We start from the raw sequence: 23,263 nt of genomic DNA on the forward strand, positions 1-23,263 counted from the left end.
GTAGCATTTGTTGTACATGCGACAACAAAGGGGAATCCCTTTCTTGATGTGTGGAACGGATGACGATTGTAGCGATGTTGAACCATGGGAAGGCAAACAAAAGCGGGAAAGAATTGTATGTAAATATGATTTGACGTGTAATTAAAGCAACACATAGTGGAACTGAAGGGCTCTTACGGCAGACATGGTTATAAAGCTTTCTGATAGTAGAAAATGATTAAATCCTTTAACAGCGCACCAGAATGCGTTGCTCTGAATGGGGTGAGGTCACCTGCATGCTCATGCCTCAATGACACTGCAGGTGGCCTCTGACATTACTTTTTCGTCCTTCGAGATGCTGGACAAAAGAATTTTATTTATTTCATATCAATCAAGTGAATGTTGAATGTTGTTTTGATCTACTTTTAAACCTTCATTTTTCCTAGGAACTCCACCATCCAGGAAGCTCCAGATCAGTCGGTTGCGATCGGTCTGATGTTTTATTTGCATTTGCAACCTCGGCACACCTTCACCGACCGTGAAGAGTCCATCCCAAGGGCAAGGATGGTGTAGTTTGCGACTTAAGGAAATTCGACTTTCAAAATTCCCTTGACTCTCGCGCATGAACGGAACACCTCGCTCAACCTTCAACCGAGATTCCCGGTGAACGGAAGGTGTCGCTGCGGTTACTGGTACTTGCAAAATTGTCGTGGTAGTGCAGGCGGTGCTGCGTACCGGCCGCGTGGAAGGGTTTCGTTCGCGGATTGTGTTGATCGCACCGAGTTAGTTAGCACCCAACTGTCCAGCAGAACAGACTGACTGCAGAGTGTTTCGACACTAGTGTGGCTGTTTAGTCGCTTATCGCCTAGTAGAACGATTCGCCAAGTCGTACCGCACGTAATCGGGCAACCTTTTGGGGTGACACAAGTCACGCAGAAAAGTGTATCCGCCGTGTGAAACTATTGTGTCGAGCGTGTATTTGAGTGGCCATCGGACGGGGAATATTCTACGCCCAGTAATGCAAGTATTGATTGTTGTTTTGTAATAGCTGAATCATGTAATTCTGATGTGTGGTGAAGTCGTACCTCGTAGCAATGGATCTTGTATTATAGAATATTCATTTCGGTGTAAACGAACACGATAACTCTGAAACTGGCACCGTGTCGCACCTCCAAAGCTGATGGCATTAATTCAAGTGCACCCGGTCCAACGATACAGTCCAACGCATCGGAAGTTGGAGTTCTGCTTGTCGGATATTAAAAATGGACTGGCTTTATTTAAATGAAGCTGCCGCCCGGTGGGCACAGTGTGTAAAGTTTGAGTTTTATTGAGCGCTGTGTTCCGTATTCTGGAGTAGTGCAGTGAAGTTATAGAAACAATACTGTGGAGAGCACTCGATGAAGAAAAATGCAATTTGCAATATGCATTCAGTTTTTTGATTGTAAAATTGTGAAATATTTATGGACAATTAGAGAATTATGTCTATTAACGAATGCTGATTAAAATTCGAGGAAACAATCCTTTACCTTTGCAATTTCTATAGGAATGTCTGGCCAAATAAGCTAATAAGCTTTTGGCTGGATTCTGGACAGCATTCTGTCAAAATTAATTGTGTTAAATTGTTTGCGTATATTGCTCCAATTAGAGCATTTAGTTGATCTTGGATGAAAATTCTTTAAATTCTAGATCATTTCGTAGAAATTCCAAAAAAATACAAATAAATGTAATATAAAATATAATATGACATCAGAAGTATCGTATGATTTGAAGGATGTTTAAATGTTTGTAAATGAATTCTTGGTAATGTCTCAAATTAACAAAATGCCAACAAAAACCACTATAAATATGATTAATTTGCTGCAAGATCGAATATAATTTTTTATATCTCTAAACATCATCTTAATTAAATAATTTCTTATACAAAAAAAATCAAAGAATCCATATTCTGAATTATTAACGAAATATAGCGTGATTGCAATCTATGCATTACAAGCTTTTGTTTGTGCCCTAGAGCTGTAGAAACGACAAAATTGTCGTTTTGGGAGTTGTCCATTTTATACCGCGCTTCTGTACTGCAATATCAACGAAACGGATTTAGTTCCGTTTAAAGATCGTTTCACTGTTGACAGTGCACAGGAAATTCCCTTTTATTCTGTGATGTTTTCTCCTCCAATCAAATTGTTTGCATCTCAAACGACGTAATACCACCAACACTTGCCTCTTCAATACGGGTTGAAACTTCTCGACCCTACGGCAGTTCCGTTACCGGCCCACTCTACGTCACCCATGCGCATTTCGGTACAAAGAAGCGATATTCAACCGCGTGCCAACACATTCTTGCGCCCGGGGAGAACACGTAAGCAAAGCACCATAATCACCAAACCAATAATTACCAACGGAACGGAACTGTCGTCAGGTAATCACGGGTCTCGTGTGGCCTGGATGAAGATGCTGTTGTTTGTATTTTTCCCACCAAAGGGTGGGTGGTTTTCGTTGTTTACCTTTTCCTTCGTATCGGTGCCCTTTAAACGGTTGGCAGCGTTAGTCGGCCAGATCGACAATGGTGGAATGATGCACCGAGCTTTCAGAAGGGCGCCTTCGAGTATGGCGTCATTGTCATCAGCTACCCTTCAAGCTTTGTGCAGTTGATGGTGTGCAGTTGATGACACACACAAACATATGGGCTGGATACCTAATTCCTATCATCAACGGGTAGTGCAGCAGTGCCGCAGTTCGGTATTGCACCGCGATCGTACAAGCCACGCGATCGATCGCGTGTACTTAAAACCTCGCTTGGAAAATTCAATACTGCTGCTCGTGACCTTGAGCGAAACGTGTCGTGCCCGCTGGAAGACCTTCAAAGTAGATCGGCGACGCGTTCGGGACGCGTCATACCGTGTTCATGGGAAACGGGTGAATAACCCCTTAACGATTGAACGATCATGCTTCCGATTGTTGAGCTTCTAAAGATAGATCCATTTCTTCTCTTCCTGCGATGTTTCGATGCAGAACGAAAAGATTCTACTACCGTAAAAAAAACATCAGACAACATGGAGGAATGGGCTTTGCATTATACAGCGTTCTCGTTTCAAAATGTGAACGATCGCCATGCAAAATCCGGAAAATTTGGCGTAAAACCGGCCCGAAAATTGCCGTGTCACGATCCAGTGTCCGACGAAGTTGTTAGAAAACTTTGGAAATACCGGATTTTAAAAACCGGTAGAAAGGTGCAGGTTTGGCAATTTTGCGACGCCATCTGCAACGCCTGAAGGTGTGTACGCACAGTCGTTATTGATTTCTGTGTGATTTTCACATGAAAACATGGCATACAAAATGAAAGTCATGCCCGAAGGTTTAGTATGCAGCTTCTGCTCGTTGTGTAATTGAGCTATCGTGTGGAATGCGATCGGCAAGATAATGCTTGCTGGTGTTATAAAAAGAATTACGGCTTAAACTGTTGTAAACGTTGATGAAAAATATGCCAGCCCTTAAAAAGATCCCACAGCTTGTGTCCATTCCACACCAATCGGTGTGCGCTTAATGCTTAAGGGTCTCGATTTCGGACAATTTATGGACCATCAATAAAGATCGCTCTCCCCACAAAAAAAAACTCCCCTTCTAAACGCAAATAAATATGCAAACCTACCCTCTAGCCAAAAATTTACATCGTGAATTAACAGCAGACAACGATGTGATGTTAATCGCAAAAGTTTGTTTCGACCCACAACCTTACCGAAACGTCTGCTATAAAACTTTCGCTCCGTTCAATGATCCCCAGGATTCGTTTCACGGGATCATGCGAAGCTAATTCATGCATAACCATCCCATCCACGTGTGTTTTATGTCTAATTGGATGTTTTTTTATGTTTAAACCGGTTTAGAATCTGAATAAATTTCGTGTTGTTGTTGTTGTTGATGTAGAAGAGAGTTTAGTTATAGAGAGCGTCGCTAAATGGAGTTCCCTGTGCGCTTTCTTTTCGGTGATCTTACCGTTATTTTTGAAATATTTAAACATAGATTTTTGACAAATTTCAGTGATGCTATTCTTTAAACCACGGAGCATTGTGAAAAGGAAGGCACAAAATTAGGTAAAATGAGAACTGAATTCATTTCCGTCGTCCAACACACCATTACCATACCAAAAAAGCTATTGCGAGTTTCTCTTTGGTCAATGTCAATGCTAGATAGCGTTTAATATGATTCAAATTAAACGAGTTTTTCAAACAGTCGTGAAAGCGGAACGATTTCCAAGCCTGTAGTGACAAAAAATGTATCGTAGAAATTCTTCTTTTTATAAATATAATCAAAGATAAGACTTTTATTTATGGATCCGCTTGTATGATGAAAACTAAATCCACTGTTTGCCACTTTGCAAGAGCCTACTATCACGATACCAATGTCATACAAAACCTCAAAACAAGACACACACGAACATCTGGACAAACTTTCACACTGAATGTCCTCGCGGTTAAGCAGCAACATCCTTGAAGGAAACGATTAAATTGCGATCATTCCTGAATCGAAACACTCTCACGGCGTCTTCAGCAAACAAAAAAAAAAACCCTGTATCAAACAAAAAAAGTAATCCAACCAACAGTCAACCGCCTGGTAGCATCTTTTCATCATGACCCACAAATGATGAGAAACAGATACGGCTGAAAGGGTGCCGAAAAACTGTTTGGCTAATGTATTTTGCAATGAGCCCACAGAGACACGCGCTCGTGCTTGTGCACCGAGCAGATACGAACTAGGAAACCCACCAAAAAGCGGGCCACTGACTAACGCCAAAGCATTTAGGCTGGGCTGGGGCTTATGTAACACCCGGCCGACCGGGGGTCGGACTTGTTGCATTCATCTCCACGGTAAGGTGCGCATGGGAGAAATGTGCCGCGATAGTATGCGCGTTGGTATTAGGTAAGCGATTTTATAGATTCGTCAATTTCGTCAAGAGAGGCTCGCCTGTTGCGGTGCCGGGCGATGGAGGAAGGAAGTGCTGGATTGTGTGGATTGGATGGTTTAAACTGATGCGGGATGTTGTTTCCCATTCTCGTTGAAAGTATTTTTCTTGCACCATTCCGTCTCGCGTTTGCTGGGAACGAGAGCTAATGGTTCGATCGATAAACCAAAAGTAGCTAACATCTTTACGAGTGTTGTCTTTTTTTATCTTGTTTGCAAACTGAAGCAACTCCGTTCGAACGATATTGGTGCTAATGATTACGTTTAAGATCAGGGTTAATTGTTCAGGGCGGCACTTTGGGGAAAAGGGCGTCGTAGGAAAAGTGAAGGTCACTTGGTCGGATCTTCGAACCTTCCGAAAGAAGAGGTTAATTAGATTGACCTGTTGGGAGTTGATGCAAGAATTAATCGAGAGCGATGCCGTGTGTCTCAACATGCTATTGCGATTGCGGGCATGGACGTTAAATCAGGTGCTTATCGAAGAGGGTGCATGCATATCTTAATGAGTGTTTAAAGGAATCTAGCTTTAAATCTATTGCATGGTCGTTAGGCTGCTTTTCATATGAATTATAATACAATTGGTAAGTGTAGTTCCATTAAGCATGGTTTAAAAGAAGAATTATAATCAACTAAGCTCCATAGTTGATCGCTTCCATTTCGATAGCACATTAAGCGATCAGGCGTCAAACGATTGTAACGTTATTGGTAGGATGTTGATCATAGCGAGGTGCTAATTGCGATCTTCCAGGAAAGTAACATTCATAAGGCGCAAACCGGGTGTGCGAATATTACATATTGGAATCATTTAAACATTTTATACAAATACTTCAGCTTAGATACTGCTTTGATGTAAGAAAACGCAAATTGTAGCTTTGAGCTCTAGAGCATATGATTTAATAATCCATTAAAAGAAGACGTGGAATAAATGGCAAAAACAAAGCTTCCCTTCAAAATACCCTTGACCAATGCAACCGCATACACGCAAAACTAGATGAACATAATGAACAATGAGAATGTGAAATTAAAAGCAAATCTTATAATCCCGTACGCACGACCTCTTCAGACATTCGTTCCCAATTTATAATGGCGTCCTACACCGACACCGACAGTGATTAAGGGAAACCTGTTCTAAATGTGCTGCAGTGGGTACAGCGGCTAATACTTTTCCTTTTTCCAAATGCGCCAGCTTCGCACAGTGCGTCTGTCAGGGTCATCAACGTTTCCGGGGTTGCATTCCAAACCCTGAAAGCAGCCCGTCTGCATTCGTCTGCACTACTTTCGGAATCGATTCGGGAACGTTGCCCGACTCGGGGCCCGACCTTCAATCAAGGGAAGATACCGTCGAGCGACCGCGCTGTGGTGTGATTTGGGCGCCGTTTGGGTTTCGAATAGTCGACGCGGTGCATCGTACCCGTTCAACTGGTTGACCCTGGTTCGCAGAGTAAAAGGAGCGTCTTGTTGCTGTGCGTGTTCGCTTTTTTTGCACTGGATTGCGACTCCCGGACAAGCTCAGAAACACAGGAGGGCTGTACGGAAGAATGAATGAATTTAAAGTGACATAAACCTCGCTTCCACACCACAACGTTCGAAGTCCGCCGTAAGCTGACCGGAAATCAATGCAAATCTTTCCAGACGGATTGTGGAAGGAAGGTGGAAGCCGCGTAATGGGTATGGCATTTCGCGTAATGGAAACTATTACTTTACTCAGACAACTACTTGCTCCCTGTGTGCACGGAGCAAGTATTTCTATTCATACAAAGTGCCCTCACTCATGCAAGTGACACGTTCTAAGCGCACTGGAAAAAACGCAGCTGATTAAAATTTCCCAGCGTTTTATGTTTGTATTTTTACCACCTTTAGGGGCCATTGAACCGTCAAACGAGCGCTAATCAATGATGATAAATGATTGTAAAAAAAAACCACTCACTCACAAACGTGTACGGCCCATCAACAAAGCAAGTGTGCGCCTAAAGAAGCACGGTGTACGCTTCGTTCCTTACGGTTTGCGTTTATTGTTTGTTTACACTTTTTATTGCCACCGCGGACACACACACACCGCACCGATTGTTTGGTCGTGTTTTCCCCCCGGCTTTTGTAGTTGCTTTTTTTTGGGGCAATTTTTCTCTCAATTACTGCCGGCGGAAGGTGTTAGTGGGTACGGGCCACTTGCACCTGTACTTCCCACGCGACTTCACGCACCACAACCACATGCCAGTCTTTGCGCGGATAATTGCGGCGCAAGCGCGCGAGGTTGGATTGGACCTTTTTTTGTTGTTGCGCACGAGCGCGGTAGCGTGTACGACATGTGTAGTGCGGTGTGTAATTGAAAGGTTTTGTCGGCAGTTTAAACGTTCCCGTTGATAATGGTGTTTGAACGGTTTTGTATTTGTCTCGCCAGGTAACGGGTGTATTGTAGCCGTGAGCATTATTGATGTAAGACAAATTGGTGCCTATTTAGGCACACGAAGACATATCTATTAGGCTAGTAGGAATGACGCTCAGGAGCATAATTAGAAGAGCAAATGAAGTGTTTATTGATTAGCCAAATAAGCTTCCAAACCTTAAAAAAGTGATAAACGATTATTAATCAAATAAATATAAACGTTAATATTGCTTAAAAAACAAACAGCGAAAACAATTATGAAGTTGTTGGCGAATTCTTTGGCATCTCGAACTCTTCGGGAGTATTGATTTAATTAATCATTAACTCGTTTTGATTTTCCCTACCCCAATCCTACACCCATTAAGCAAAATCGCTCACCAGAGCCCAGAAACAGCCTCCAAAAAGAATTAGGAAACCCATATTTGCACATTCACGATCGAATCAACAGCATTGAATCAATAAATTCTCGCCCCCAAATCAGCCAACTCACGGTGATTGATTAAACGATTCTGCTTTCCAGTTCAATCCCGGATCATGTTCGCCTTGTATTTACCCACAATGTGCCAATTTCAATTAAGCCATTTGATTTGTTTGACTACTGTGAGCGCATGCGCTTATTGGGCGCTTCTGCGTTATTACTACGGCCTGCCGGATGTTTTCCTTGATAGTGAAATAAATGTAATCGCCACAAAAATTTGCGTCACTCCACTGGCAGAAGCTAATTGGTAGGTACGCCACAATACGCCTCAAACGTTTGAGCTCATTAACTTTGAACCCATGCCGGGTGCGCCGAGAGTTCTAGCTTCAACAAATGCAAAACGTTCCGAGATATGGCGCAAGAAGATCAAATTTGGAAGCTTTTCACGCGGAACTAATGATGGGAAGGAGGAAAATGAAGGTGCTAACCGATGCAAACGACTCATTTGGAAGTCTGATTTGAGCAGATTAGTTGCAGAGTGTGCATTTCGGATTGATGAAGCAGAAGGTTTGAGGTTTTTGGGCAAAAATATAATTATTTAAACGAAGAATCACGACACAACGTATTGTGAGGATTGAGTTTGAGAAGATTTTATCCCAATAATTTTATGCTCAATGCTTGATAACTCTTATTTGCTTCTATTTTAAGCGATTTTCAATATTGAAACAGAACTTGATAACCCGTACGACAGGTTGTTCAACCTGAAAAAGATATTTTCTCCAAATTTTCGTACACTCTGTTCAAATAAAATCCCCCAAAAGTCAGTTATTTAGCACGGCAACAGGGCGGAATGACGCAAGCTCTAACGAACCGCTCAAATACAGTCCAATGGTCAGTTGATTCGGCTGCAGCAAACATCCGTATTGATCGAGCCACCTGAGATCAAACGATCTTCGAACGATATCGGATCCTATTCATATCTCTTCCACACAGTTACGCGTAGGAGGAGAACTGAAATGATCTTTCCTTCTTCACTCATCCACAGATCAACTCTTGCTCTTTCTATCGCTGTGTTTGGCTCTGTCAACTGCTTCGCCGGAAAGGACAGAACATGGGGACCGGAAAACCGGTCCTCAACCCTATCCAAGCTGTAAACCAGTTTCGTCAACCTTACTTATGAAGGTTTCCATCGCGCAGGTCACGGGACCTTCCTAGGCTGCGATCTCACTGCGATCACACTGGCGCAATGTTCCGTTTAATCAGTATTGACCATGAACGTACATCCTCCAAGTGCGAGCGAGGGTTTGCCGAAAATATCCAAATTGCTAGTGCGATCCGGTAATTGCAGCCAAAGCCAAGGTGACGTCTCCATCCGAACCGTACGCACCACGCAGTCACAATCGAAGGGGGCACGGTTTTTCGATTGTGGACATTTGAGGGCATTACCCCCTTTACTACCCGAAGCAAACACACCTGCCCAGGGGGCTGTATTTTTGTTACTCCTTACGCTTGCAGGGGATTTCAAGACTCCCCCCAGCGCAAGCGATAAACACCAGTGTGTGAAAGTAACGCTACACCAGCGGAGGAACGCCACGCTGCAATGGAATGGGCGCTGCGATTCCGTAATCTAGCGCGCAGACCAGGCCAGACGGGTTCGCAAGACGGGAAACTGGGTGTCTTGAGAGTGTGTGCGCGTGTGTGTCTGTGTGATGCTTCGCTGGCGGAGTCACTCTCGTGACCGAAAAGGCCTGGCTCGTTACATCATGCACGGGCGAGATGAAGCGCGTAGTCGGTCTGGGTCTACCAAATGGGCACACGCGCATAATATCACGCTGCACAGGCACCGCTGGCGTTGGTGTTGGTGCGTATAGCGGTGTGTGAAAGTTGGCAGAGAGTGAAATGAGATGCTCCCCCCCGGAAAGACTCCAATCAACTGCCGAAGATGTGGAGCATGCGGGAACTCGTTGTGGTGTACATGAAAATCAAGTACACACAGGAGGAGCCGTAGTTGGCGAGCTTGCACGGTTGGTTGGCGTATGACCTTGGTACAAGGTTTACTTTTTTTCCACCGGTTGAAGGTCGCCAAACAATTGGTCGAGCAATTGAAGGTTCGTCGCTTAGCGTCGCTACGCTATAGCGATCGAACTAGACGCGGTCGGTGCGCTGGGAGTGTTCGGTATCGATCGAGAGCAAACCTTATAATCGCAGTGATTGCTGGTGTTGCGCTCGAGTGTACGCCGCGTAGACGTTATGTAAATAACGCAACAGCTCTCGAGAAATTTGCTTGACAGGGTCTGAGACACGGGCTGAGTTTGGCAGAACCGTTCTGGAACTTTGCTGCACGGTAACTTGAAGCCTACAATGACGTCAAACAAATGCCGCATTGAGTCGCGTTCGAGCGGCGGGCTACATTACAAAGCGAGTGATGGAAATATTTATTATCGAATGCGTAACGCCTTGGGGGGTGCGAGCCCGTTGGCTCGTCTGCCTGAAGGGCGTCCCGTTCTCAGAGGGTATGCAATGCGCGCTTATGCGCATATCAAATGTGTGCGCTGAACTTGAATTGCGATTTGTGGCCGCGTGTGCGAAAGGAAAGACGGTTTGCACGGCGTCACGACCAGCACGAGCGAACCGTCTTCTATCGAAGCGCCTATGACAGTGGAGTGACAAACCATTCTATGCTTACTTCCGCAATCTCATCGAGTACGATCATCAAGGCACAATTAAGGCGTAATTTAATTTGTTTACAATGCACATATTGAATCATTCGATTAATTCTGGAGATCACTATGATCAATAGGATCTTACTATAAATCTTAAATTTTTAATAAAAAAAACAAGAGTTTTTTGCCTATTTCAAGATGAAAAATATAATTTAATGTAACTTAGTCTAACCTCAAAAACGTATTGCGTAATTCTTGTTATCAACAAAAGACCTTGATTTAGCAACGCCACTGAAAGTGTCCCAACTCATGGATAGCTATCATAAAAACAACGTCTAAACAGCAAAAGCTTTTTTAGAACACACAAAGCAGGCCGTTTGTTTTGGGAAGCTCTTTACCCGAGCGACAATTGTGCAACGACCCACCACAAGATGCGGTAAGAAAAATGGTTATTATACACGAAATGAATTCATTTCGGCTACTACCGCCAACCGTATCTGCTTAACGGTGGCCCAGTAACACGCTGGCCAAAAACAAAAAAAAAAACTACCCCTTTAAAACATTCCGTCTTGCGCCAGCCGCAATCGGTGGTGGCCCGCGATGTGCTGTTGTTTTAATTTCACTCTCATCTGCGGCTTGCGGCGCGTGCTTACCACGGCTGACCAGCCAGCTATGGGACTTGTTCACTACCGCGAGAGTGCTGGTGAATTGTCTATCAAAATGGTCCACGAGTCAATCGAGATTTGGTTTAGAAAGTATCGTTTCGGGGGACAGTTTCGGTTTTTTTAAGTTATTTTTTGGCCCCTTCCTCTCCCTCCATTCCGCTCGCTCTACGCTCTGCAGTTTGGTCCGATCGCGTGCTTCAGTGATCGCGTACGCGTAACGTGCGGCGGATACGACGTGTTCACACTCTCAGCCGCAGCAAAGCTTACGCAAAGCTTATTAATTAGTTTCGCCCTCCCGCCCCGTTGGCGTATTTTATTGCTATGCTTCTCACCGCTAACCACCACCAAATGGCAATTGTAGCAAATGAAGAAGGAAGGGAGTTCTGAAGAAATGTTACACCCGAAAAGGGTTGAAGGGTTGAATGACAACAGCTTGCAGTAAGTGGGAAACTGGCACCAAAGCGGCTCGCTCGTGCTGGCATGAATAAGTGGGTAGAAATTAATGTTCGTACCGTACTGACTGTCCGTCAGTACAATGAGTTGTGGTTGTTTGTTGTGGAAGCTGCGTGTGCGGGTTGCTATCGCTCTCTCGTTCTTACATTTCTGTTGAGCTCGAGTAAGTCACGGCACATGTACAGAGCCTTCGCAAGGTCGGACGGGGCAAATGAATTCAGCCCTTGTGACTTGTGCATCTCGGCGCGGTAATGAATTGGATATCTGTACGGATAAAGGGATGTGCAATCGAGCCGCGTGAGGTTATGGGCTGTTGTGATAAGAAGGATTTATAAATTCAATTAATAAATATATACGGAATTTTTAAAAGTTTTTTTGTCATAATAATTGGAACAAACAGAAGGTCAAGCTGAATGCTTTTATTAGTTCCATTGTTTCGTTTACCTGCAACGACATCTCATGAGATTGTGAGGGAATTAGATATTTATGCATACTACCAAACTATACATACATACTGTATGATTATTATGGGTCTTTGAATTAAATTTGTATTTGTTGATTGCCTTTTATCGTGAGCCATGTCAATGTTTTCAATTGCAGTTGAGACATTAAATCATCAAGCTTTGTAATTTTAAATCATTTCTGACCGTTTGTTTCTCAAATTTAAGCATAGCTTAGACCTTTGAAAAAATATTATTTCGTATTTACCAGCAATTTTTCAACTTGGTTCATGTCATTATTCAAAAGTCGTCGCTCGAGAAAAAGGAAGTAATATTCTATAATCGAGATGTAATATTAGAAAATACAGGGTTTTGCTAGTCACTTTCGAATGTGCACATAGTTATTCATCCAAGAATCCAAGAATTTTCAACACATGACAAAGAACTGTCAAACTTAATCCAGCTTGAGTCGTGTTGAAAATCATGCTGAAGAAATTAAAAATTATTGTGATGGAAATGAAATATCAGATTGATGTGGATTAACGTGTTGCATGCGGTGAATAACAATGTTTACATTCGAAAGTGACTTGGAAAACGCTGTAAAAGTTTAATATACACGTTTTTGTCAGGAGTAAATTGTTGCTGTTTATTTGTTAATACACGTTGTGTTAAACACACTGTGGCTGATGCAATTGTAGGTCATCATTATTAAAACAAGCATAAACAACCCAAGTACTAGCATCATGATAAACTCCTGAGATATCTGTAGCCAGTGGAACAATATTGTTCAATACACAATATGTATGCTTCAAGAAGAAAGAAAAAATATAATATCTATCATGAGCTATTGAACTTGATGGAACCTGCGACGAATCGGCGATTGGTTACATATTTATCAGGTCAATAATCTAGCTAAAATTCTACGGCTAGTTGTAGGTTTTGTATGGAATGTTCATATGAGTTCAGTCGCCAGCTGTCAAACTCCATATAACACAATGGATAGTATAGTAACGCAAATATTGTATAGTTTTGGCCGGTCTCGTGGTACTGTCGTCAACTCGCACTAATTAACAACATGCTTTTAATGGGTTCAAGTCCCGGATGGACCGTACCTTCATTCATAGGACTGAATATCCTGCTATGGGTAAATCAATAAGTCACTGAAAGCCATGCCCATTAGTATTACAGGCAGGTCTTATCCGACAACGGTTCTTGTGCCCATGAAAAATAAGAAGAAGAAGAAGTATCGCAAAACCTCCCATTCGTTGTTTTGTGAATGGAGCATACCGATATGTATTAGTATCCATCATGGACAATTTTGTCAAATGATTATATTTATGCAGCAATCATATCACATTGTATCGATAATTTTCTACTGCAACTTGTTACGATGCGTGAAGAAGGGTTAGTCCTACTTACTACAGCACACACAGCAGCTTAGTTTGCGAGCATAACAATATTACTATTTATGGCCGTGCGAACTGGTTGCATCATGAGGGTATTAGGAAATCGCCGTGCGTATCTGCATACGTCTGCCTGTTCGAATAAAAAAAGCATACGATCCACGTTCATCCCAATAAAACACGTTTCAAATTGGGTTGTGCGAAACCATGTTGCCATGATGATCGTTTGTGCCGAATTGGGAGTGTGCTGCATTTACAGCAACAAGGTAACCCAAGGTCTCAACCGGTTTGATTCGTGAACGCTCTTCTTTTTTTTATTTAAGCATTTTAAAGGTAAATGACACATCTCATGCGTTGGCTGTGGCACACGCGATCTAAAACTAGGTTACATAAGAAAAATAAATGAGAAACACGTGTCGGTTTGCCCCTTGATGGCTGATTGATCGATATCCTAGCACATGATGAAATTGCTTCCTTGACGGAATAATCGATCCATTACAGTAGAATGAGGGGTTGTAACTGACCTACCCCAAACACTGGACTCACCCAACGTTCTGGCATACAAAAAAAAAACCCCCCTATTGAACCCGTAGCCGCACGATCGAACGAGATATGCAGGGTAATGAGCAACCGAACCGTACCCTTGCGCTTTGCATGGGGCAGCTTGAAGCGTGAAATTGTTATTACACCGAGACGCGCCATCGTCACCCCGGTTTCATTCTTTGTCTTGTGGTAAGGGTAAGCTGCAACCACCGACAGGTTGATCATTAATCGGTGGTATTGGAAAGAAACACAAAAACAAAAACACTGCGCAGTACGTTCTGTTCCTTCGCTGGAGCTGCGGGCGGACGGCCATTTCGCAACCTAAAATCCTTCACAGCTAGTGTTGATAGGTGTTGTAATAAAATAAAATATTAACTCCTCCTCCCAGTCTACCACACCTAGCGTGCTCGGTACAAGCAACCTTGAACATCTAATGTTTTGTTCGGAGAGAGCCGTCTGCCGTCTGCAAGACATCATTTGAAGCCGGAGGATCTAAACACAACTCCACCCTCTCGATGGTCTTACGCTGCAGTTGGTGATGCTGTCTTGTAATGTCTTCGAGTCATCCTCTGCCTTTAGATGCACCGCTGTGCTGTTCGTGTAATAGACCCACACTTACTGCTGCTTATTTTTTGTTGTATTAGTGGCGTAGAATCGGGGGCAAATCAGCATCGTTTCGGGACGGACTGGCGCGTGAACTTTGCAGCCGAGTCGCACCACTCGGCAGCATGCATCGAATGCACTTTCGTCACAACCGGGTAGCACAAGGGTCAGTCAGTGTGGGTTATTGAACCTGGTGGCCTGGTGCGTTTGTTTGACGGTGGTGGACGCTCGAGGCCAACCGTATCATAACCGTATCGGTGGGATTTTATTTGTTTATTTGGCAGACAGTATTTAGCAGAGGAGACTTGGTATTTTGCATAACCTTCCAGAAGGCAGAAAACCTTGGACGCATCGGTACCGATTGTGGTATTTTTGGTTCATTGGTTTTAAAAATTGTGAAAAACATCCAAAAATAGATTATGGAAGAAATAATAGTATTTAAATAAGCTATTTAAAGAACACGGTCAATAAAATTAACAGTCGAAGAACGATCACAAAGAATAGAGATGGGTATTTTATCCGAATGTTTGAAAAACAGGTTTGTTGTTTTAACATATCTGAGCAACAGTTGGGGTGTTTTGGCTTAACATTTGAGTCAATAGTAGAAAAAGATTTCAAGACACCAGAATATGTGTAGAAATGGTTAAGAATATCAAACAATTAATACACTTCATGATAAATGTCATGGTTCGTCGTTTGTTTTGGTTCTCGTTAGCCCTTATTAGCTTATATAGCTACTTATATATAGAAACATAAATTAACTACTACACAATTTTGTCTTTTTCCTACCAGTGGTCCACCAAAATCATTCTCATTTAACTGTTGTATGGTTGGTGAACGTCGTTTTGACCCATTTTAAACAAATCGGTTACCTTTTCAAAAAGTTTTATTTTGCAATACTGTTCAACAAACGATTGTGGGCTGTATGGTTTGTCCTTTTTGTTTTGATTTGAAGGAAACAATAGATCATTTCACACTTAATAGATACTTTCAGTTCCACAAAAGCTCGAAAACATCATTCTTAGTCCAAGTTTTTGTGCTTTGGTAACACATAAGTGCCGACGATAGCACACGCGCCTGATCGAAAACGCCGGCTAACCTTCCAAACGGGTGGCAGTGTGGCCCGAAAGGATGAATAAATATACCTTCTGCCTTATGGTTTTGTTGACGACGGTTTTAACCGACAAACACGCACACCATGTGGATAGCATTGAAAGAGGCAAAAGAGAATTGATTTTGAGATCTAATTTACACTTCCGAGGCAGAAACGCTTCGAGCGAGGGGTAAGGGAATAAAGCAGGGACAGCAAAATAAAACAACAACACCGAAAAATCAATCCATTCCATCGCAAAAAGAAAAACCAGTTCTACTGAACGCTAATCAGTCTGTGCGTAGCGAGCCAGCCGGCTTATCATCGTTCTGATTGTCAGCCTGAGGTCGAGCTTTCGAGCCACTAAAGTCTTTCGGGACTGGTTTGGAGGTTAAAGTGTGTCTTGTCACACAGTTTGCTAGTCAACCATTTGCCGGGCACTGCTGGAAATAGAAATTGGCGTACAGCTGTCACCAGATAACCGAGGCCTTGCGTAACAAGACGGTTGAGCTAAGCAGTGCGTTTTGCGCGTATTAGTTACAGGAAGGTAGATGTAGTTGACATTGTGTGTGCCTCGTTTCTGGAAGCGATTTGAAGATCGATTCTGGCCAGTTTACCTGGCCCCACGCAGAAAGGGTGTGCTGAAAACCCGTCTGTCAGCTGATGAGTGCGGCTGCGCCACAAGGCCCTTGCCTAGTTGCTGCTGAACTTCACGCCACACGATCGTTCCCATTCCGGTTGGTGTGTGCGAAAGAGGGTTGCACCGTGACCGGGTTTGGGATTTTCTGCGACCTATCCTGACCCACACACACGCACACGCACATACCTACGCGTGCAGACGACCTCAGCACGTTGCGGCAAAAGTGGGCTTGTTTGGACCGGGTCGCGACCTTCAAAAACTGGTGTCGCCTATAGCGTGTCGTCGCAGCTTGCTAGGAGGGTCACGCCTTATGTAATGGCCAAGACAAACACACACACACACACACAGATACTTTCTTTGGTTGACTGTCTTGCTTATCCTCGTCAATATCCCCATGGTGGTTCATACAAGTATAGCGCAGCAGAAGATGACGAAGGTTGACCTCTTTCCTACCGTGTTCATACTGTTTTGGATCGCAACATGGTGCAGGCTGCCACTAAAAAGCAAGCCCTACAAACGCAAGGGTACGATAAGATAACAGGGGGAGCAGCGTTCAGGGGTGGGCAGGGTGACTTCGCTCTGCTTTTATCACCGAACGAGCGAAACAACGGCCATACCGTTTCCCTATACACCCTCCACAACCTCCCAAGGCACACACACACACACACACACACACACACACACACACACACACACATACAGAGATCTCTCCCTTCCCAACAGCAATGTTGATTAACGGCCACGACCAAATGGCACCGCGACCGAGCCTTTTCGGTGTGGTTGGAGATTTTGCCGGTTCGTCGCTTGCGCCACTGTTGCGGTCTTTTGTCTACGTTTCGTTGAAATCTGTCTCGCTTTCGGTGGCGCGAAAATTCCTATGCTCTCCCCCCTCCCTTTCTTAAGCTAAGCTTAAGTTTGTGTTGGTATCGATACGCGTAACTGTATGCGTGTGTGTGTGTGTGTGTATGTGTCTGTGGACAGTGGTTTGGTAGGGGAAGGAAGATCCGATCCGAGCAAAACGCAAAACGACCACGGTTGTTAGGGGTAGGGGAAAAGGACGGCGCTGTGTAGCGGGCCCGGATCTGTTGCGGCCGAACGCGATGCAGTCCAACTCATCCAGTTTTTCAGACGGTTCGCAAGCAGCAGACACAGTGTTTTGGGCGTTCCGATCCGGCATCGGGTGGTACGTACGGGGGGGTTTTAGGTTGTTAGGATCGCGCAGCGCGTGCTTTGTCCGACCATTGTCGAGCCCAGTGTCGATCAGTTCGATTTGGACAGTCGCACGGAACGGTGTCGGCAGGATTCGGTTCAGTACCTGCTGCTGCAACGGCTACGCCTAACGCGATTTTAAGTGGTAATAAATTAGAAGAAGTTGACCTTTTTTCGGAAGAGCAACGTTAGAATGTTAGCTTGAAACGAGGAAATGAAGAATAAGTTTATGTACATAAGAGTGTGAACCAGTGTATTACATGAATAGATATTTCTTCTACGAAAATTTGCACTCTTGTTGGAAGTTAAATAACCAACAAATAGTTATTAATTTTTATAATTTGTTTTCGTTTTGCAGATTTTCTCAGTGGAATTAAAAGCTCTGTCAGCTGAAAAGAGCATCTAGTGCATAGAAAAGTTTCAACGTGTACAATAAATCGCTATCACGTGTCAGTGAACAACCAAATAAGCAGCGTTTCAGTAAAACAGACAGTGAACCAGCCCTACCAAAATGAGTCCAGACGTCATAAGTGAACCGAGCAACGGCATCCTGGACAGGGTGGTGAAGTTTTTCGTAGAAAATCAAGGTGCGTGTTGTGTGTGTGCTGTGCATGTGTGTGCTCGTGTGTGTGTGGTTGTCCTTTGCCGTTTTTATACCAATCTATATCCGCTGTATTTTCGTCCCCCCCCATTTTGTAGATGAGCGCACGAAGGAGTGGTTCCTGTCCGGTTCCATCACGCCGCTGATCATGATCCTCGTCACGTACCTGTACTTCTGCCTGTACGCTGGACCCCGGTACATGGCCAAGCGGAAGCCCTTCAAGCTGGAGGGTGTGCTGATCGCGTACAACGCGGTACAGGTGCTGCTCAGCATCGTGCTAGTGTATGAAGTGAGTGTGACCCAAACAAGTGAAGCACTGTTAATCGCCCACCGTTAACAAATGAAGGGAAAAATCAATAGCCGTTAGATCGTCAATCCCAAAACAAGCTCAACACGATTGGCTGCTGGTTTGCCTGTGCTCTTTTCACTCTGTAGAAACAGTGATTTAGTAGTTTCGGGTTTATGTAATCCGCGTGCTTGTGTCGAAACGGCGGCCAATCTCTTGGATACCGTGTTGCACCACACCGTGCGTGGCGTCATCGATTCCTAGTCAGTCCGTTTTTTTTTACTTCAAAGTGTGGCCTTCGTTTTTTTGTGAGGCCGCCTTACCTTTCCTATCCGAGCCTAATCTAACCAAATCAAACAGTCCAACCAGCCCAAATGTGCGTGCTACACAGCGGAGTGGATTAAAATGTAGCTTAAATTTTAAACGGGCTGCCAAAATGGCACGGCGGATACCATCTCAACCAGGAAGTGTGGTTTTGCAGTGGTTTTGTTTTATTATTATTTTCCTCTCCGCAAAGTGTATTTCATTCTTGTGGAGCATCTTTTGGGAAGAAGAATTTTTCGCTCTCGAAAGCAAATGCCAAATGGTCAACTAAGCGTTTTATGCAAATGTAAACAGATTTATACAGATAGCAGCGCATTTTGCATTCTGTTTTCGTTCAATTAGCAAACGAAAGCATGGGAATGTGATGCTCCACGATGGAGACCATTTTGTGGCCAGAAACTCATTTTTATTGCAAACGATTTGCAGGTTATAAATTTTATTTTATTTATTTAGATGCTAAAACTAGCAGACGTTTTATAAGGTTTATTTTCATTGCTGTACGATAAAGTAATGCCATGTTCGTAAAATTACCCGACCATGGCACGAAACAAGGGCACAACAAGTCAACAATAAGCGACCATCCATGAAAAGCTGACTTTTTTGTGGATTTACTGCAGGAAAGCCTTTCCTCTTTCACAAATTAAACGTCTGCAAATATATTGCCAGGCGCCTCTTCTTTGTAGTTTGGTTTGCTTTACAATTTAAGTGAGAAAAGTGGCCTTAAGACCACATTTATTGCGCATACTTGGAGTGAGCCATTGCTTGCTTTTTGCAGAACTGGGCTTACAGTATAAAGATGGTACTATACGTGGTTCCGATTGTGATTGAAACTACAATAATAATTACATTATTTCCCCTATAAAAACACTTTTACTAAATGTATTTCACTTTCATCAGGGAATTGAGGGCGGATGGAGGAAACACTACAACTACTCCTGCCAGCCCGTGGACTACAGCCGAAACCCGGTTGCAATGAGGGTAAGTAGCACTGCAGCATCTTGCCCCATCTTTCCGTGAACACTCTTCTGAAATCGCTTCGTCTTCCTTCTCGCCCCTCTACTAGATGGCTCGTGCCGTTTGGATGTACTACATGTGCAAGGTCGTGGAGCTGCTCGACACGGTGTTCTTTGTACTGCGGAAGAAACAGAACCAGGTTTCGTTCCTGCACGTCTACCACCACACCCTGATGCCGGTCTGTGGCTTCATTGGCGTCAAGTACTTTGCCGGTAAGTAGGAAGCCGCTTATAGTGGGTCCACAGCAGATCGCTCTAGATGCGCAAAGAGGTGACACTGGCACAAGGTCAGTGTAGATGGTCAGTGTCAGCTACATCCTTCCCCTTTTTGGGTTGCATTTTTCACGCCAAGGTGTGAAAAGCAAAGAACGGTAGCGAAACGGTAACAAACTCCGCAAACTCTCGGTGTTTAGTGTCTGGGTTAGAGATCCCACAAACACCAACCCAGCTGGGATCACCGATAGGTCGTGTCCTTCTGTTGCTCGGGCAGTTGGATAGGCGTTGGCAGTGTGTTGTGGTGCTAATTGTTGTCTCCTCGACCGTCCAACAGCTCCAACAACACGCTTGATGGCAATGACTTCTTTTGCTGTTAATCAGGCAAATGCCAAACGTTATAATATTCGGGACAGCTTCATGCATGAAAATATTGACACTGTGTGTTTTCAATGCCATTGCGACGTACGGTTTGTTGGGTTCTCGGATGACCTCTGTTGACGTCAGAAATGCACTGCTATTCTTGAAAACTCAAAATATAGAATCGTTTTTGTCTGGAATCGTGGCATTGAAACGCTATGGTCACTCCACAATGCTAGGAAATGAATAAGAGATTTGGGTCCAAAAATCAATAATTCGCTGGTACGGTGTTGGCACAACTTCTGACCCTGTCATTTGTCATTAACAAGTGGCCACAGTTTTATTTGTGTCGATTTGCGTCACTCAGCGTGATTCACAGCGAAGTGTCTCGATTGATCTCATCATTGTGTTATACCAACAGAGACATTTGTATGCATCACTTTGCTTTGGTGCTTTAGTTCACCAGTTTCGTTTTGTTTTTGATTCAAGAGCAATGCTTCTTTGACACAAATAGCCTCTTATCTCAAATATGTTCAAGAAACAAACTGCCGGTGAAAGTAATCGATGAGAAAACAATCATCTAACATAAAAGCTGATAACGGCGAAGCGTTTTTGTACCTTCCAACAACATCAAAGTTTCTCATTTGTCGCTTGCACAAGAGTCCGATAGCTTCACACAGCAGACAGGATCAGCGATCCGTTGCTTAACGTTTAAAACATCGCCGAAGCACAACTAAACCAGCAGTCGCGATCGCAAATCTGACACCGCTGCTTACACATTGGCTCGTTCGCGATCTAATCACTAATAAAAGTCCTCCCAAACGATCGGTGGAACCTTGCGTTGTGCGCGCTCGATGCTTCAGGCGTGCGGATGAATGATCAGCGAAACCAGGCGCACCATCACCACCACCACCATCACCGTCGTCGTTGAAGCGATGATTTTTGAGGGGAAAATAAAACAACAAACTAAGACTTGCTTTAGCCGTTGCTCTTACGACATCGATCTGTGAGTGTGTCTCTCCCACCAGCGCTCGCTTGTTTATGATTCAATGATTTGACGCATCACCTTTTAGGCACTGACGGAAGCGTGGAACTTGACAAACAAACAACCGCAGTGTTTGGGGACGGAAACATTCTAGTAACTGTTTATCATATGTTGTTCGTTTTCTTTTGAGCACGTTTTTGTGTTCTGTTTCGGGAAGTCCAAGATGAAAATAAGGTTGTTAATGCTTCCGCAAACCCTTCTTAATTTGCACCAAACACACATAGACACACACAAACAATCTTGATGATATGTTAAGCGTCATTTAGAGTCGAAAGGAATCCATACACAACAAAAGTAACAACCCCGTTTCCCGGATGTAGCGCAGAGACACACGCGCTGTCCGAAACGTTAATCAACTCGAAAGTTCTACCCATTGACGGACACTTTAATTCATTCTGATGTTTGGTTTTGTGTTTTTTTTTTTTTTTTTGTTGCTATCCACAGGAGGTCACGGTACGCTGTTGGGCGTCATCAACTCGTTCATCCACGTGTGCATGTACGCGTACTACATGCTGGCCGCGATGGGACCGAAGGTAATTTTGATAATTCACCAACAAAATATATACAACTTGCTCACAAACTGTCTTTTCCTGTTACACTTATGTAGGTTCAAAAGTACCTGTGGTGGAAGCGTTACCTGACCGTGATGCAGATCGTAAGTAGCCGACGGTGTTTTGGGCGGGATTCGCAAGAACCTGTTCCATGGTTGGGTTAGCAATTAGAGACAAACTTTCAAACGACTTTACAAGTTGTTTGAAGGTCTTGTACTTTCTACGGAACAAGTTCGTTGTAAAACCGGTACATTGCGTATAACTTTCTAACGCTAATGTTCTGCATTTCACCATTTTCCCTCCTCCAGGTGCAGTTCATCATTGTGTTCTTCCACACGGTGCAGGTGCAGTTCCAGCCGACCTGCGGCTACCCGAAATCGATCGCCGCCCTGCTGACGCTGAACGCCGGCCTGTTCATCTACATGTTCAGCTCGTTCTACGTGCACTCGTACATCCGCAAGTCGAACGGTGCGGCACCGCAGCGCACCGCCGGCAAGGCGGGCGAGGAAAACAACAACCAGTTGGAATGCAAACCAAAGGACGCCGTCGAGGCGAACACGCGGCCAGCCGTCGAGGCTAAGAAGGCGCTGTAGGCTAGCACAATACGTATAATAATCTCTCTTCGTCTTGCGTGTGCGTGCGCGCGCGAGAGTAACCTGCTTGTACTGTTCGGAGGCAAGGGTGCAAGCATACACCAGGGCAGGGCGCACGGTGGAGCAGAGCTGGCGGTACAACCCGGAACAACAGTCGGCGGTACACGGAAGGGATCCAAAGAAATGAATGGGAGAAAGGAGGTGTGGGAGTTGTGAATGCTAAACAAGATGCACGTTCAACCCGCAACAGCTCCTAATTCGGCAAGCTCCGAAAAGCTCGCCGGAGTTTGTTAGAGTGTAGGATAAAAAAAGAAGAAGTAGAGGAAGAAGAAAGACAAAATGAAAGCCTTGGATGATCATCGGCAGAATATCTGTTGCGCAAAACTACATCGCAAAGTCAACAACAACATCGTGCACATACAAAACACATTCCACTCCACAAATCCCCGCAGTCCGTGCCTTTCGTGATCTCAAGATGCTTGATGTAACATCCCTCGACGACGTTTTGGGGCAGACGTTTGGAGAGAGCTGGGAGAAAGTGATCTCGAGCTTTCGCGAGCATCTGCAACACATATGGGCAGCTTCTGATACCTCCGATACAGTGTGTACGCGTGTGTGCGTGCGTGTGTGTGCGTGTGTCCTTGGGTAACTGGTTGTGTTTTTGCTTGCCTCAAAGCCTCCATTCCAAACCGAAGTTTAGTCCTTCCGGGAGCAGTGTATTGTTTTTTTTTTGTCGTATACTATGTTTAGCTGAAGCCGACGCGTGCGAGATGTACATTTTTTTGCCTAGATTATTTAATTTAAACACGGAAATGAGAAACGGTACCGATTA

At 44.1% G+C, this 23,263-nt stretch overlaps 2 protein-coding genes across 14 annotated transcripts in view; one reads left to right on the forward strand and one right to left on the reverse strand.

Annotated features, from left to right (window-relative positions):
• Positions 1-23,263, reverse strand: part of LOC4577659 (D-beta-hydroxybutyrate dehydrogenase, mitochondrial) — a 47,687-nt gene that overhangs the window by 19,013 nt on the left and 5,411 nt on the right. The gene's annotated exons all lie outside the window — the stretch shown is intronic.
• Positions 696-23,263, forward strand: LOC1280838 (elongation of very long chain fatty acids protein 7). 5 transcript variants are annotated; one of them, XM_061658464.1, is made up of 8 exons: positions 696-994; positions 17,804-18,032; positions 18,145-18,335; positions 19,554-19,634; positions 19,720-19,882; positions 21,732-21,820; positions 21,895-21,942; positions 22,147-23,263. In XM_061658464.1, exons 2-8 carry the CDS (start codon positions 17,957-17,959, stop codon positions 22,429-22,431), a joined length of 933 nt encoding a protein of 310 aa, XP_061514448.1. In that variant the 5' UTR covers positions 696-994; positions 17,804-17,956; the 3' UTR covers positions 22,432-23,263. The 5 variants fall into 5 exon arrangements, with proteins under 5 accessions (XP_061514448.1, XP_061514449.1, XP_061514451.1 ...); XM_061658465.1 differs by lacking the exon at positions 696-994 and adding an exon at positions 17,323-17,419; XM_061658467.1 differs by lacking the exon at positions 696-994 and adding an exon at positions 17,478-17,590 and having other exon boundaries at positions 21,895-21,946; positions 22,153-23,263.

Source organism: Anopheles gambiae, chromosome 3, assembly GCF_943734735.2.
Source record: "Anopheles gambiae chromosome 3, idAnoGambNW_F1_1, whole genome shotgun sequence".
Classification (NCBI taxonomy): domain Eukaryota; kingdom Metazoa; phylum Arthropoda; class Insecta; order Diptera; family Culicidae; genus Anopheles; species Anopheles gambiae.

What these genes read in the sequence shown, in the direction of transcription:
- LOC1280838 (XM_061658464.1), top strand. Translation starts at nt 17,957, where the DNA reads ATGAGTCCAGACGTCATAAGTGAACCGAGCAACGGCATCCTGGACAGG. An exon ending in TGGCGTCAAGTACTTTGCCG is followed by an intron (nt 19,883 to 21,731) that starts GTAAGTAGGAAG and finishes TGCTATCCACAG; the next exon opens with GAGGTCACGGTACGCTGTTG. An exon ending in ACCTGACCGTGATGCAGATC is followed by an intron (nt 21,943 to 22,146) that starts GTAAGTAGCCGA and finishes TCCCTCCTCCAG; the next exon opens with GTGCAGTTCATCATTGTGTT.